This window comes from Phragmites australis, chromosome 2 (genome assembly GCF_958298935.1).
Source record: "Phragmites australis chromosome 2, lpPhrAust1.1, whole genome shotgun sequence".
Lineage (NCBI taxonomy): Eukaryota > Viridiplantae > Streptophyta > Magnoliopsida > Poales > Poaceae > Phragmites > Phragmites australis.
In genome coordinates, this window is record NC_084922.1 from 19,149,082 (window position 1) to 19,166,567 (window position 17,486).

General features: G+C 43.6%; 1 protein-coding gene across 1 annotated transcript; it reads left to right on the plus strand.

The window, feature by feature from the left end:
* Window positions 1-1,552: 1,552 nt before the first annotated feature.
* Window positions 1,553-17,312, plus strand: LOC133901919 (protein ALTERED PHOSPHATE STARVATION RESPONSE 1-like). Its single transcript, XM_062343459.1, has 4 exons — window positions 1,553-2,952; window positions 7,358-7,536; window positions 8,307-8,530; window positions 16,264-17,312. The coding sequence occupies exons 1-4, from the start codon at window positions 1,779-1,781 to the stop codon at window positions 17,063-17,065; spliced, it is 2,379 nt and encodes a 792-aa protein (XP_062199443.1). The 5' UTR covers window positions 1,553-1,778; the 3' UTR covers window positions 17,066-17,312.
* Window positions 17,313-17,486: the final 174 nt, after the last annotated feature.

A 17,486-nucleotide genomic window follows, 5' to 3' on the forward strand; every position in this document is an offset into this window, starting at 1 on the left:
AGTTGGAGCAGACCAATCCAATGTCGTGCGCGTCAAGTAGTCGATCGTCAACCTCGTCCCGAGCACGTCCCGAGCACCTTCCGAGTACTCGCGAGTACGTCCCGAGTACTCCCGAGCACAGCCCGAGTACCTCCGAGCACGTCCCGAGTACCCTGAGCACGTCCCGAGTACCCTCGAGCACGACCCGAGCACCCCCGAGCACGTCCCGAGTACCCCGAGCACGACCCGAGCACCCCTGAGCACGTCCCGGGTACCCCCGAGCAAATCAGCACCGCAATAGTAGCAGCGCCTCTATCGGTATCCACACGTACAAGGATGGAATCGCCGTGCGCCGGTGTGCTAGCACCGCGCGCCCGGCTAGGGTTTCGAAGGGAGTTCGGGAATAGGAGGCGGCCAGGGTTTTGGTGGCAAGATCTGTTTTTCGGAAAAACTCTCAATGCGCCTTGACCCCTGCCTATTCTTATATAGAGCACGCTAATGGGTCTTTAATCAACATTAAAGCCCATTATGACTCTAAACCCTAATGGACCTTTAATCAACATTAAAGCCCATTAGCAGATCCAATCCGCAAACTCGATCGCCTCTAGGGCATATTACCAACAAAAGCATCCATGTCTTTCGTCCCATCAAATATCTCTCTCGCCATGGCGACCTCTCCTATCACAACGTACTCGTGGATCATCATGTTCCAGGAGAGGAGGTCCCTCTCGTGCATTCCGTCAAACACCTTCCTCGCCTCCATGACATCCCCGCGAGCGACGTAGGCCACATCCATGACGTTGCAGAGGAACACATCCCTGCATGGCGCTTCGTCGAACGCAATGAAGAGGACGGTGGCGGTGAAGCTCGACTTAAGTGCGCGCGTGGAGGGAGGCGCAGAGCGCGAGCAGGGCGGCTGGTGCCGAGATCATGGCGGAGGCCTGCAGCGCGAAGGAGAGCAAGAAAGGAGTTGCCGAGGAGGCGGGGCACCCGTGACAGCAGCGTGCGGAGGATGAGGTTGGCTTGTAGTGGGAGGCACGAGCGGAGGTAGCCGCGCATCGCGGTGGTGGCGAGGAATGCGTTCGGGCACGCAGAGACGAGGCATAGAGGCGCGGTGGCACCCCAAATCGACAAAGAGAGCAGCGAGGCGGCACAGCAGGGAGTAGGAGCTGGTGTGGCGACCGGTGCATGGTAACCCTGATCCTAACAACCGCTACCCTCCTTTTATCCCGCGTGCTTTCCCATCCCCATGGCCGACAAGGCTTCAGCATAGTGAAAGGAAACTTCATGTGATTTTTCAGCAAAAGATTCTTACAGGATTTTGATTTATACTTTTTTCTTATCTAACAGTTGACATGTACAATTAAAAAAAAAGAGAGAGATAAATAGTATACACTAGAAATAATCTTTCTGTAAGACAAGTCTTATAATTGTCTTTCAGTCTAGTTGCTTCAGCTCGAGCAGACGGATCATAAGAGGATATAGATAGGCTTTGGAAATTACTGAGTTTTAGAGATAATAACAAGAAATCGAAGATACCTTCTTCAGCAAATAACCAATCCATCTGTTGGCGATGGAAAAAAAAAATCTTTCGCAAAGAACAGCGAACAGCTCTTACTCCGCCACTTTCCCCACTCCACTGCTGCACGGCACCCACCGTGCATCCACCGCCAGCGGCCCTCACCAATCCCCCCCCCCCGCGCACCCCCGCAGTGACGCCGCTGTCGCATCACGCCCCATCGCCAGGAGCCCCTCCCGAGAATCGCAGAAACCCCATCGCCGGCCGCCTGCCCGCCTCGATGGGGTGCGGACAGTCCAAGATCGACCAGGAGGAGGCGGTGTGTCGGTGCCGGGATCGGAAGCGGCTGATGGCCGACGCCGTCCAGGCTCGGAACGCCTTCGCCGCCGCCCACACAGGCTACACCGTCCGCCTCAAGAGCACCGGCGGTGCGCTATCCGACTTCGCCCACGGCGAGGCGCCCGACCCTAGCCTGGTGGCCTCCCATTCCCACCACGGCGCCGCCGACGCAGCATCAGTCTCCGCGCCACCTGGCCCCTCCACCGCCTCCGTCCTCAGCGCGCCCTCCCCGCCGCCCCCGCCGCCATTCCGCGACTTCTCCCACTCCAGCCTCCAACGGTCCTCCTCCACCCCCAACATCCCTATGCCAGACCCGAGGGCCGCCACCAAGAACCGGCCCACCGCCGGTGCTGCTATCCGGGAGGAGGACGAGGACGAGGAGGAAGATGATGGGCATATTAGGACCGACAGTGAGGATGATGACGACGACAGCGACGACGACGAGGATGATCACCATGAGCATGACGATATTAGCGTGGATGGCATGGTGCACGGACTGCCACAGAAGCGGGTTGTGATGGATAGCGTGGGATCTTCTCCGGTGACACCGCCTCCGCCACCGCGTCTGAACCCAGACCCACCAACACCGGCCTCTGCAACACCGCCACCTCCGGTGCCAGAGTCACAGATGGCTACCTGGGATTACTTCTTTGGCCCGACCCCCACGCCACCGCCCACCCTAGAGCAGCCTGCTGACAAGACTTGGATGGAAAGGTGTGAGAATGAGCTAGTGCCCGAGGTGAAAGCACCTGTGACAAAACCAGTTGTTAGTGAACCAGCTGATGCTGAGGAAAGGCCACCGCAGACAGCAGCAGAGAAGGAGAAAGCCATTGAGGAGATGGTGGCAAATCTACCCCCGTCAAAACCTATTGTTCGGAAGCCACCCAAGGCTCCTGGCCCGCCGCTGGCAGTACACTACCAGCATGCCTCGTCGATGGGTTTAGTTGAGACTCGAAAGGGGAAGATGATGGCGGCATCAGGGACTGCCAGCTTGCTACAGATTGTTACTCAGCTTGATGATCACTTCCTCGGAGTTTCAGAGAGTGCACATGACGTGTCAAAAAAATTGGAGGCAACCCGAATGCATTACCACTCCAACCATGCTGATAGCCGAGGCAAGTGTGGCCACTCAATTTGTTTCCTGATCTTTAGTTATGCAATGCTGCACACCCGTTGAGTTAGAAAATACAGTGTGTTTATGCTTAGATTGATTTAGAATATTTACTCTTGTGTGTCAACGTCGTTTTGAATAGAAAAGGTGGAGCCTAGAATCCTGCTCTTTAGTTTGTAACCCCGCAATCGTAGGATATCTGGCGTTGGACTAGCTTAAATTACACATCTGATTTGTTTCTATGTGATAAACTGGATAAAAATGGGGTACTTATCCTTGAAACTTTTATGTAATATGGCCTTGTGTATCGAAATTATAAAATCTACCTGATTTTGATGCAAGATAACTAAGAATAACACATTTTCTTTTGTCCAAGCTGATTGAAACTTTACTGAAGCTTTATTGTGTAATGTGAATACAAATTTTATCTGTGAGTATCATGCTGTAACCTAGCTGCTTGCATAAATCCTGTCTAGTCATCTTGTGTGCAACAATGGAGCAAATGATTTAGAAGTTGGGTAATTTTACCATGGTTCTTGAGGCCATGCTACACAAAAATTGAGCTACACAAAAATCATCTGACCTCCTTCTTTTCTCTTCTGTTGTGACTTTTCTTCTCTTGTCCCATGCATCAAGCTACACAAAAATTGAGCTCAACAGTTAGCACTTAGCAACAAAAAGGCACGCAACAATATTGAATAAATTGAATAACATGTAAGTGACAAATCTGAGAATTAATTAGCAACATAAGTGCATGACAATACGACATTAATAGCAGCATTACATAAGTCCACAACCACAAACTTAAAGTCCAATATCATAATAAGAAATGCTGCTAGTGCAGCACAACACAAGAGTAGCAAAAGCCAACTCTCAACTCTCATCTCTCAGATCTCAATATCCATCATCAAACTCATTGGAGATGTTAGCAGCCTCCGTGTTTTCTCCACCATCATTGGAACCATTGGGAGCATCCTCACAATCGGTCACATCCGCATCATCATGTGGATCTTGATCTTCTTCCTCTTCTTCATTGCCCGAACCCAAGCCATCTTCAACCTCAGGTGTATAATTTCTTGCAAGCTTGCTGCTGTAGGTCAATAGCGCAACCCGGGTGTTTATATGAGCTCTTCTTGGAACATTGTGACCTTGAAGCGAACGTGAAGCGCCAACAGCTCCCATGTAATGTCACAGTCACAACCCGTGACCACCTTGAGGGGGTACATGCAATGAATCAACCGACTCATTGTTCCAATTAAACCCCTCAATGATCAAAAGGTCAAAACTTTTCTCTTTTTTCTCGTGTCTTTTTTTAAACCTACTTTTCATCTTCCAATTGTAGGAAACAAAAACAATACCATTCAGTCTCTTGTGCAACAACCGTTTCTTTTTCTTGTTGCGGATCTACAAAATAGCAAATATGGTCAAAAGAGCAACCAAATGGGAAAACATCAAAACACAAATATGGTACTTCACTACTTTGCAACTTACAAATTCAAAGGTATTCCAGTTTTGCTCACAAACAGATGACGAAGCATAAAGACTAACAACACGCCTAGCAAACCTTTGTATCTCAATAGCTTGATCTTCTCCTTTGTATGAGTCATTAGTGCTGCAACCTCCAACATTGCAGGCTTCTCATCACCATCAACCACCCTAAGTACAATAAGGAGTGGGGCTAAAGCTCTAAGACAATCTTCAATTGAATTCTAGAACTCTGTAGAGAGCACAATGTCATGCGCATCCTCGCCGGCTTTAGTTCTAGCCAATCTGTTCCTAGTCCATGCTTCACTGACAAAAAAAAAAAAAACACTCCAATGCATACTTATGCTTGTGCAAACTCTTCAAAGTAAGAAATGATGTTGCTAATTGAGTGGTTGCGGGTCTCACAAGATCAGCCCCACTTGCCTTCTCCCTAACTGCACTAAGAATCCTCCCATGCCTATAGATGAAAGTTGTGACATGCCTTGCATGTGTAATCAGCTTCTTAAAATCCTTCAAGTTTTCTATGTCTTCCAGCATTAGGTCCAAACAATGTGCAGCACATGGACTCCAAAACAATGTAGGAATCCTCTCCATTAGAAGCTTACCCGCTGCCTTGAAGTTAGCATCATTATCGGTGACAACTTGAACAACCTTGTCTTTTCCAATGTCTTCAATTCTATTCTCCAACAAATCAACAAGTATGTTTGCATCATGTACATCACTTGATGCGTCAACAGACTCCATAGCGACGCCATACCATGTGATGCGCCCCTGTTTTCCCCACGTGGGACTCTTTTCCCGCGTGCCTGCCTGCTCAGCTTGCTGAATGGCATCTGCCTCAGGCCTCTGGGTGCCATAGCGACGCCACAAACGACAAGGCGGACGCCATATGCCTGGATAGCAAGGCGACGCTGACGCCCAGAGCTGTAGCCCGCCTGGATGCCTAGGCAACGCCTTAAAAAGCACTGAAAACTTGCCCAATCCTGGAAATGCCACTGGAAACACACGTATCTCTTTAGTGCCACGCTTCTTAAATTTCTTTCCCTGACATGCCATTGCTGACCACTTTCCAGTAGTCAAGCTGTGATGAAGTGTGAAAATACAATTTTGGCCCTAGACCCACATGCTTTTTCTTTCTTCCTCCACTTTTCCCTTTCTCCTCTTCATCTTTCCCTGTTCTGCTGCTGCTAGTAGCTTGCTGCACTTGGCTCCTTTCCAACGAGACTTGGGAGGTGCAGCAGCCGGTAGCTCTTGCTCGGAATGAGAGTTGCTTCGCCGCATTCATGGAGTGAAAAAAAAAAGGATGTTGAGGAAAGGGCAAGATGATAGAGAAGTAGAAGAGGGGCAGGATGTTCATTTTGAAGATTGACTCACAATGAGACCTAACATAACTGCCGTCAATGGCATTGACGGGGATAAAGTTGAAGAAGCCTAGCACTGAAGGGAAATGCACATTTTCAGTGGCATTTCCGGGACCGGGGAAGTTTACAGTGGCACTGAAAAGGAATTTTCCCTTAGAAGTTCTCATGCTATAAGTTGTAAGTCATCTCAGTGGATAAATTAGTTTATTTCCCCTTGTCATATTCTTGCACCTTGAAATAATTAGTGAACCAAAACTTCATCTGCCTGAAAGCTATGTGGTCGTCATGTTAATTCTAATTGTTGCTTTAAAATTGTTTAGACACATACTCATTCAGTGGGTGCAACACTCGGTTTGGGGCTAATATTTTGCCTCAATACCATGCTCGCATGGTGGTGGGAATTGGGATGTTCTCATGTTTCGTTTACATTTATTGCATTTCTTTTATAGGTGATTTTTGTATCATCCATGTATTCTATTACAAACTTTTGGTTTGATAGAAAATTTCATTGTTTTTTCTTAAATGTTCACTTAGCAATGTAATGAATCCACTGTAGGCAGAGACTGGGTATTTTGTGCATAACATAGTCATTATATTGACTACTATTAATATCCCCAATGGCTTTTTTGCTTTCAACATAATTTTTAATAACATATCAATATGTAGGTTTCTTGAATTTTGTTATGAACCAAATACGTAAACCTGCAGTAATTGTGGCATAAGTTGCAGAAAGCTAAGATATATTAATTAGTGGCACATAACTCCTGGTCTTTTGGCATAAACATTGCAAAGGCCACATTAATTTGATTAAAAGGCAAGAGCTTCATGCTGGTGGTATGCCCATTCCATTTCTGGCTGCCGCCATCAGCACCGCTGATTGGGAACTGGAACTACACCACCAGAAGCTCGGCTTCCGTTCATAATTGCCTGTGGTTTTCTGCAGCATTTGGACCACAATACCAGGGTTTTATTCCACTACCAACATACGCCCGATTTTATGTAATATGTTGGCCTTAGTGATTGGGGTTACGTGTCACTTACCAATATACCTTGCATTGCCTGTTAACTTACTCCTGAATAAATAGTAAGTCCCAAGGATAAATTTATTGATTACATGCTAAAAAATATTTGAAAACTTTTTCTCAGATATCATTTGTTTATAACAGATGTGATGTAACAAAATATTAAGATAAATATTGTATTTTCCCATCTGTTACTTTTTTTTTGTGCTACCAAGTTAGATTATAATTGTGTCACATCATTCTGTCAAAATTTTAAATTCCTGCGACTGCTGCCATCATCTATACAATTAGGAATTAGCTGGTAATCCCAAGCACCTTGAGGGAATACATTTAAGAACTCAATATGTCATGTGAATTTTTTTATCCATAGATGCATTCATGAAAAGATATACATATATCTTCCTTTTTCCCCTTTTGTTCTCCAGTTTTGACTGAACTGTAGTTTCTTGTTTTATGAATTGTGACCTTATTTCTTTCCAATGCATTTACAGTGTGATGTTGAAATTTGCACTTTTCTAATGATTTTTCTTAATGTTTTTAGGACATATTGATCACTCTACAAAAATTATGCATGTTATCACATGGAACCGCTCCTTCAAGAACTTACCTGACCACGATGACCTGAATGATAATTTTGAGATTGATGAAAGATTTGAAACTCATGCTGCAGTTCTGGATAGAATGCTTGCTTGGGAGAAAAAACTGTATGATGAAGTGAAGGTAATGTATAGTTCTTGTGATATTGCTTTCAAAATTGTCTCTGCCTCATCTCTTTGTTTTGCATGTAAAAACAGTGCTCTGGAGCACACTGTTTATAATTTTGGACCTATTTATTTCCCATTTCACTTCCGTAACTTGAAAACATCTGTCTTAGTCAATGGTGATGCTTTGATATCATTAATGAACACCTCTAAATCTATGTCGTTAACCTAGTCTTTGTGATCTGAAACTAGTCGATACTGTAACTCAACTGTTGCAATTCATATTTTAAGTATTTCATAACATTGTGTCACTGTTCGTGCCCCCGTCCCCCACCCCACCCAAAAAAAGTAAAAAAGAAAAAAGAAAAAAAGCTAGCAGATTGATGTATTTGTATCGATCAGGGAGTGCATGGTAGCTGACAATTTTAATATAAATTGCAATCACTTGAAATCTTGTCATTGGAAGGGTACTATCAAGTGAGAAGTCATCTGGCCAGTTAGTGGAAGCCTAAACTGTAAATAATTCAAACTGCCCAATACAAACTTTAAGCCTATTGGCTTGGTTGGTAGAGCGTTCAGTTAAGAGGCTGCTCGCAGATCGTGTGAGTACCTCCCTAAAGGGTTCGGTACTACCCTCTCTTAAGACAAACCAGGGGACGTTTTCTCCACGTGGTTGAGTTTTTTTTGAGCCATGGCTCGTTTCCATGCTTGTTAGTATTGTCTTTTGTTCAATTACTGAAACATCATTATTTTGGTTTACCAATTTATTTGTTGCATATGCCAAATCAGGCTGGGGAGCTTATGAAAATCGATTATCAAAAGAAGGTTGTTCTATTGCATAAGCAAAAGAAACGTGGTGTTAAACTTGAAACCCTGGAGAAGACAAAAGCTGCTGTTAGCCACTTACACACAAGGTACATCGTAGATATGCAATCCATGGATTCAACAGTTTCTGAAATAAACCGGCTTCGTGATAAACAGCTATTCCCAAAGTTAGTGGATCTTGTTGATGGGTGAGTATTCTTTCAACAGCATTTGAAGTATGTATAAATTTATTTGTAGCATACCTTTTTTACATTTCGTTTAACTGCAATGAATTGTCTCAGTGATATGGACCTGCCTATTTGTCTGTTACTTTGCTTAGTTTTCCTTCACATCCACGTGCTGTGATAAAGTTAGTGCTAGTACCTAATTCTTATCACTAGCCTATTGAAGCTCCAGCATGTTTCTTTTTAGCTCGATAGAGGTGATGCTGCAGTTTTATTGTTTGAACAGTGCAGAAAAAAGAAAAATACAGTGTAAGGCATATAAATCATTTGAGTCATGATTTAAGTTACAGGAAAACAATGCTGCCACGTGTGCTCTGTGCTATCCTAGCAGATTGATTCTTAGCTATCTCCGTTCTTTTTTACTTGACATTTAGGACGACGCAGTCTCCAATAAATATCTCTGACCATTGCTTTCTGTATCTAACTATCTATATGTCAGCAAAACATATTAGAAATACAATGATATTGAAATACCTTTGATGGAAATCTTCTACTATTATTTAATGTTACATCACAAGCCTAAATACTTATATGCATATCTGTGCTGATTTTTTTCTAGAAAAGTTGACTGTATATTTATAATTTTGGTGGCGTTGAATAATAACTTACTGTTGTATTATATGTGTTTCGGAAGTAGTGAACTACTGAGCATGAGCCTTTAGATACACCTCGTTATAATTAAAAAGTGCTCACGTAACTGGAAGGTATGTGCTACAATAGATAATTTTGTACCTAATAAATTGTTACCCCTTCTGTCCAACAAAAATATCACCTTTTCTTTTTTCCTTTCGCGTTGCCAGTCAACTTGTTTTGAACTATCACTGTTTTTATGCTTGCCATGTGGATATTGGTCCACTACTCATTAGATAACGGTTAGGGGTGGAAACAGATTGGATATGAATCGAATAGTCCACTTTTCACATGCTATCCATATTTTAATACGAATACAAATCCAAATATCCTCGAATGCGAATATGAATCGGATTATTCAAATACGAATCCACATCCGAATATGTACTAGATTCAGTTGTATGGGAATATCCTACAGCTTTAACGACAAATTGTGAAATAATAAATTTATTTGACACGAACACGATGGCAATTCAACATAAGTAACTTCATTTTTAATGGATTGATCCTCTACCTTAAGGCAAAGAGCCACTTTTAATACAATACCATGACTTTAGATGATTTTGGACTGTTCGATGGGAGATGAAAGGGCCAGATTTATCGCTACAGTATATGTGGTACAATACCAAACAATAAAATGATAGGTAAGAGAATATGATAAAAGAATAGAACTTTATGTTACTCATATTTATATTCTATAGAAGTATTTCCACATATTCGGATACGGATATTATCCATATCCATATTCATTTAAGGGAAAACAGATTTGGATATAGCCATATTCAATCGGACACGGATTTTTTTACCACATTTACGTTTGGCCGAATACGAATATCGGATAATGCGGATATCTGCTATCCATTTTTCACCCCTAGTAATGGTTTCTTATCAAGCACTTGAATCTTTGAAGCATGTGAGGCATAGCAATCTAATTGGATGGTTTGTGTTTTGACTGGAATTATGGAGAAGAGAAGATGACCATCCATTAGACTTGCTCTCAATATATAGGGTTAGGGATGGGCCAACAAGGGCCTAGAATATATATGGTCTAGATATACTTAACCCTCCCTCAAACTCAAGGTGGTATAGGAGGCTCGGGAATATTGAGTTTGAGCAAATGAAGTCGATGATGCTCTCGAGTTTGTGTTTTGGTGAAGAAGTCAACAACATGCAATTCGGATGACACATATTGAAGAGCAATAGTTTTCTGATGGCAATGAGACCGAGTAGAGGAAGCATCAACACCAATTTGCTTTGTGAGTTCATGTTTCACAAGATCATTAGCAATTTGTATGACACCAATATTATCACATAGAAGAGGTGTATGTGCTTCACAAGAGAAATCAAAATCAACCAACAACTAGCGAAGCCATACAATCTCCGAGGTGGTAGTAGCAAGAGCTCGAAGTTCTACCTCTGTACTGGAATGTGATACAACAGCCTGCATCTTGGACTTCCATGTAAGAGAAGTACCAAGAAGAATACAATAACCCGTGATAGAACGAGGATCCATCGGATCACTCGCCCAAGTGGAGTTCGAGTAAGCATAAAACTGAAGCGGACTAGAACGGTCATAGTACAAGCACTGAGATGATGTCTCCCTCAAGTAATATAATACCTGAAGAAAATGACCAAAATGCACAGACGTTGGAGCACTCACAAACTTACTCAAAATATGAACTGCATTAGCAATATTATGTCTAGTAACAGTGAGATAGACAAGTCTAACCATTATACAACGATATCGAGAGGGATTCTCAAGGGCTGTGCCATCAGTAAGACGTAGCTGTAAATGAAGCTCAGTAGGTGTAGCAACTGTCCGAGTATCACTAATGCCAGAGCTAGTCATGAGATCCTGAATGTATTTAGATTGAGAAAGAAACCCTTTTCAGAAGTCATAACTTCAATCCCTAAGAAGTAACTAATAGGGCCTAAATTAGACATCTGGAATTGCTCACTGAGTTGCTTCTTCATATGAGCAACATGCTCAATATCATCTTCTGTAATCAACATATCATCAGCATATAAAAGAAGCAAAGTACGTTTTTTTGAGATAGGTGAATAAATAAAGCAGGATCATGATCACTAAGTGAAAAAATCAGAAGCATGTATAATAGAAACAAACTGCTCAAACAAAGCACGGGGAGCTTGTTTAAGGTCATATAAAGCACGACAAAGACGACAAACATATCCTGAAGGAGCGTCAACACCTAGAGGGTGGTTGCATATAAACTTCTTCATGCAAATCACCATGAAGGAAAGTGTTCTTAACATCCATCTGAGAAATAGTCTAGGAACGAGTAACAAACACTGCAATCAAAGTATGAACTATGGTCATATAAGCAACATGAGCAAATGTCTCATCATAATCTCGACCCTTAGTCTGTTGAAAACCTCTAGCAACAAAACGAACTTTGTATCTCTCAATAGAACCATCTGACTTTGTCTTAATTTTAAACGCCCTCTTACATGTGATAGGAACAGTATGATCAAGTAGGTTACTCATCAACATCAGTAGGTAACTCATCAACATCAGAGTCTCAATAGTAGACTGCCATTCACGAATACTAGCAAGCAAGCTCCTCAGATATAGTAGACTGCCATTCACGAATACCAGATGCCTCTTGATAAGTAGATGGCTCCTCAACTACAACAACACTTGCATGGGGAAAACCCCACCTGTCAGGAGTCTCAATAGTAGCATGATCTCGTAGATTATAACAGGGACCAGTAGGTAACTCATCAACATTAGAGTCAATGAAGCCAGGAGCATCAGGACTAGCCGAAGAGGTGGGAATGGACGGATGATCAGAAAGAACTGTGGTTTGACAAGTATAGACATAGGTGATAGCTGGAATATATGGTGGAGGAGCTGAATTCGGAGCAGGTATTGGTGAAGGAGCTGGAACCGAATCAGAGGTGGGTGGAGTAGGTGTAGGTGAAGGAAATGGAACATGGGCATGATCACCAGATGGAGGAGGAAGGCATAGAAAAGAAGTGGACTTTGTGGGAGAGGAAGAGGGTTGAGTGGAGGGATTATAGAAGAAGGGACAGTTCTCAACAGAAGTCACAATACGAGAAATACGCATGCGATGAGAGAAAGGATCGTAGTAACGATAACCCTTATGCTCAGGACTAAATTCAAGAAAAACACACTGAATCGACTAAGCAGACAACTTAATCCGCTCATGAGGTGCAAGAAGAACACAACAAGTACATCCAAAACCCGATGATCATAGCTAGGAGTACTAAAAAGGGCCCATGTTGTTACGGCAATGTGACGAGGTGCAGCGACCCACCACCTTCACACTTTTACAACACTTATGGCGCGTGGCGTGGTGACGCCATACACATCGCTGTGGCGAATACACGCATCACGATCTACCACTACCAATCACTAAAACACTACAAAGTACAGACCGTAGTACCTTACTAGAACAGAGCTAGAACTAGAGTACATACCATAGTTGTTCAGAACAGTGTAGAGAGAAGCGGACCTTAACTAGAACAAAGTACAACTAGAGACCATAGCCTAGAGCCCAACTGGTCAGCCCATTAGCCAAACAAAAGCCCAGGAGCCCATGAAACCAACCTACTACCTCCTATTTTTTGCCCTAACAAGTTTTCCCTTCACAACTAGACAAGCAGCTGCCACCACCTCTCCTCTCCAGGCGGCATCCATCCCCCCATTCCTCTCTTCCCCCTCTCCAAGCGGGCGGAGCGACAAGTTGAGCGACAAGCGGGCAGATTTGTAACGGGGACGGACGGCGTCACGATGAGGCGGAGGCCCTAGATCTGACCGGGGGAGATCCAGGCGGGGTGGGTGGAGAGTCCGGAGGGGGTGGGCGGAGGCTGGAGGGCAAGGTGGAGGCGGGCGAAGGGCCAGGCAGACGCCATACTCGCCGTGGAGACCGTGGATTTTCTGCCATGACGCTATATGGTTGCCATAACGACGATACACTGACACCTTAACAACTATCACTAGGGTATTTTTCGGCCAGCTTTAAAGATGGCTGCCGGTTAATAAGATAGACAGTGGAACAAAAGACATAATGAGGAGTGTGCGAGCAGTCTCTATAAGATGGTGATGTTTGTGTCCATCAATGTCATTTTGAGCATGAGCACCCGCTTATGAGAGCTGAGCAAGAGTGCCCTCAGAAGTGAGGAACTGACGAAAAACTGAAGACATTCCTCCAGAGGCGAGCGAAAAACTCTAATGGTAGTAGAAAATTGGACCATACGATCAAAAGATTGATATATAGAACACAATTGGGAGCGATGTTTCATGAAATAAATCCAAGTATAACGTGAATAATCATCAATAAAAATGACATAACTATGACAACCTTTTGAAGCAAAATATGAAGGATCCCATACTTTGGAACGAATAAGATCAAAAGGTTTAGCGGAATGGGAAATATCACCGGAATATGGGAGTCGAAGCTGTTTACCAAGCTTGCAACTTATACAATGAAAAGTGGACTCAATGGACGTATGACTTAAACGACCCTGACGAACCAAAGTAGACGGACGCGATCCACATAAGTGAACAAGGTGATGATGCCATTTGGCAAAACATGAAGTGGATGACGATGCAGTAGACGAAGATGTAGAAGGTGACATGACCGTTGGAGCTGGTGGACAGAGGAAGACGCAAAGTGTTCAGAATGTAGAGGTCAGGAGAGCCTCTATGGCGACGGCCAGTCCCAATTACACTCCCGCTTTGAAGATCCTGAATAACACAAGATGAGGTGTTAAATCCAACAAAATAATTTTGGTCAGTGACTTGACTTACGGAAAGGAGATTTATGGATAACTAAGGTACAAAGAAACATCAGGTATAGAAAAATAAGTGGTGGGTGGTGCACCCTAATGAGTAGTATGACAAGATATACCGTCGACTGTTTGAATATAACCTCCAGTAGTGACCAGCTTGCAAGCAACCAGCTGCGACTTATCAGATGTCATATGGAAGGAAGTTCCTGAATCCAGAACCCAAGATTGAAAATCATTGTCATGAGCAGTAGCAATAGATATAGAGCCTCGGGAAGGAGTTGTATTACGAGCACGAGCAGCACAGCGAGCACAGAACTCAACCAACTTCTCTAGACGACGAGAGAAGAAATTATCTGAACGATGACCAATCTTCTTGCAATACTCATAAGGAATACCCTCTAACTGCCTCTAGCTATGCTGGTCCTTTGATAAGCTGCAAGTACACTATGGGGTACTGACACTAGAGCACACGTGAGTGAATGAAGACAAGTCTCTTCAGTAATCAAAGTAGACAATCAACAATGGATGGAGTAGTGGGGTTGTTAAGTAGCTGCATACGAATAGACTTAAATTCTAATTGTAGTCCATGACAGAACTAATACATAAGGAACTTCTCGATAAACTTATTCTTTTGATCACAACATCTTGAACACCCTCCGGTACATTGAGATACCATTGATAGCAACGGTCCCATCAAACGATTAAATGCAATGTAGTACTCATCTATGGACAAATCATTCTGTTGGAGGCCATGAAGCCCTATCATCAGAGTATGTAAGAGAGCACCACTATTCTGAACATATCGACGTTGCAAATAATACCACATCTTCTTAGCTATCTTGTGATGCTCAAGACTCATGATCAAAGACTCCTTCATACTAGTGACTATAACACTCATAACTCTTCCATCATCATTCTTCCAATTCTTGACTTCAGTAGCACCAAAACTGTCTTTAGACTTATCCACAAGTGGAACATCAGTCATATGAGATGCCAGAGCATTACCCCTTAATACAATTTTCACAGAAGCCCACTCGTGATAATTATGGTCATCAAGCTTGATAGGAATAGCAATTGCGCTTGGTTGTGACATGACCGAAGTAATAAAGAGAAATTACCACAGGCGAGAGCACACCACCACCACCAGCAACAGATCACTACCCAACCAGTAGTAATTACAGACGCGGTGATGGCGCAACACACCACCATCACCAGCTACAGACACAGCGGCCAAACACCACCACCAGTAGAGATTGAAGATGATGGAAGGGGCAACGGCCAATGAGTCGCACCTTGCAGCGCGTGTGATTCTGATTGAAGATGGTGGAAGAGGTGGCGGCCAATGTACTGCACCTTGTAGTGATCCGCAGCGTCGTCTCGGTTGCAAGAATCTGCCAGATTGAAGACTAATCCACGGTGTCGTTCCAACTTCAAGGATCCGTCGGATCAAAGACTCCTCCTGTTAGGCGTGACTACGCGCGATGACAGAGTGTCTCGGCGGACGCGCAACAACAGACAGACGGTAGACATCCACGATGGCGGGCAACACAATAGAGGATGCGCAATGGAAGGGGAACCACGATAGCGGCCTAACGTGCGACGACTGGCCATGATGGTAGATGGTCGTGACGGCGGCCGGATGATGACGACGACCTCCTGGGCAACAGTTGCGGTGTCGGAAGCAACGACCTCCTAGGCAACAACAATGATGGCAAAAAAAAAAGATATTTAGGATTGTGGGTAGGGGTAGGAGATTAGATTAGTGTAACCCTAACCCGCGCCGATACCATGTTACCTTGACTAGAATTATGGAAAAGAGAAGATAACCATCCATTAGACTTGCTCCCAATATATAGGGTCAGAGATGGGCCAACATGGGGTCAGAGATGGGCCAACATGTATATGGGCCATATATACTTACCAGTTTGGATAGTATGATCAAAATTTTCTGCAATTAATGGAACAGAAAAGTTGGTATGAAGTCCATAATTGTGTGTATTATTTGTGTCCGCAGATAGAAAATATGTACTAATCCCAATAAATAAGCAGATGCATCTCTTTTGTCAATGTCAAAAGTTGAGTCAGGTATTTGAATCAGCAGGCAGTCACATATTATTGAATTCATGATCTGTGTGATGGCCACAATAAACAATAAAAGGGCTTTGCATTTTTTGTAAGATTTGTCTTGTTAAATGAGAAGAAACGTGTGCTGTATAATTGCTTGCTGTTCTGGTCTACTGGCAGTCTTTGGAACATTTTTATTACCATTTCCTTATATTTAACTTTTGCAGGATGACTAAGATGTGGAGTGCTATGCACCGTCATCATAGAAGTCAGTTTATGATCATTTCAGGGATCAGAGCTTTTGAGGTTCCTCCTGTTCCAAGAGAAACCACTGATTCACATTACAACCAGACTTGTGAGCTTCGTGACATCATTAGGGAGTGGCACATGCAGTTTGAGAAACTGATGGACAATCAGAAAGCGTACATCAGAGCACTCAATGCATGGCTGAAGCTTAATCTCATCCCTATTGAGAGCAACTTGAAGGAGAAGGTCTCTTCTCCGGCAAGGCAGGTGGATCCACCTATCAAACACCTGCTGCATGCCTGGCATGACCAGCTTGAAAGGCTTCCAATTGAGCTTGCAAAAACTGCAATCAAAAGCTTTGACGAAGTGATAAGCAATATTGTACACCTTCAGGAAGAGGAAGTAGGCCTAAGGAGGAGATGTGAGGAAACTCGCAGGGATCTGAACCGAAAGAGAGCACAGTTTGAGGACTGGCATCAAAAGTACATAGAGAGACGGGCAGCGTTAGGTGAGGATGCAAACCCTGAAGCAGCTGAAACTCAAAACCCAGATCCTGTTGAAGAGAGGAGACATGCCATCGAGGAAGTAGAGATTAGGCTGAGGGAACAGGAGGGACACCACCTTAGGCATGCCAGGCAGGTAAGAGAAAAATCCCTCGCGAACCTCAGGACACGCCTGCCAGAGCTCTTCAGGAACATGGCTGATTTCGCTTTCTTTTGCCATGACATGTACAACAATTTGAGAAAAACTGCTGGCGTGCTCAACGATAAAGTCCAAGGCTGATGCTATACGTTTGTAGTCGTACTCAACCAGCAATAGGGAAAAAAACTTTGGTTGTGAGTGTTTCCTTTTTTTTTTTGTGGGAATGGCTAGGTGTTTCCTGGTGACGTGGGCATCCTGAGGTCATTTTCAATGTGTTGAGTGCGTTGTAGAGTTAGTGATCATTAATTCTGTTTGTAAATTGAAATGATCCTAACATGATGTTCAACCTCATGGAAAAAATTCTTTCTTATCTATCTCTTTTCTGATTCATGTGTTCCATCCAAATGGTCTTTTTTGTAGTTTTTCTATGTCTTGAAATCCTCTGTTTTGCAATTGTATTTCTACTCAAATGCTGTGTTTCTCATTCGTGTGTTTTACGTTACTGTGTTTCATAGAAGCTCTGAACTTTTCTATTCCTCGAGGAAAGAGCCTCATCTTGTAC

What these genes read in the sequence shown, in the direction of transcription:
- LOC133901919 (XM_062343459.1), top strand. Translation starts at nt 1,779, where the DNA reads ATGGGGTGCGGACAGTCCAAGATCGACCAGGAGGAGGCGGTGTGTCGG. An exon ending in AACTGTATGATGAAGTGAAG is followed by an intron (nt 7,537 to 8,306) that starts GTAATGTATAGT and finishes ATGCCAAATCAG; the next exon opens with GCTGGGGAGCTTATGAAAAT. An exon ending in TTAGTGGATCTTGTTGATGG is followed by an intron (nt 8,531 to 16,263) that starts GTGAGTATTCTT and finishes TAACTTTTGCAG; the next exon opens with GATGACTAAGATGTGGAGTG.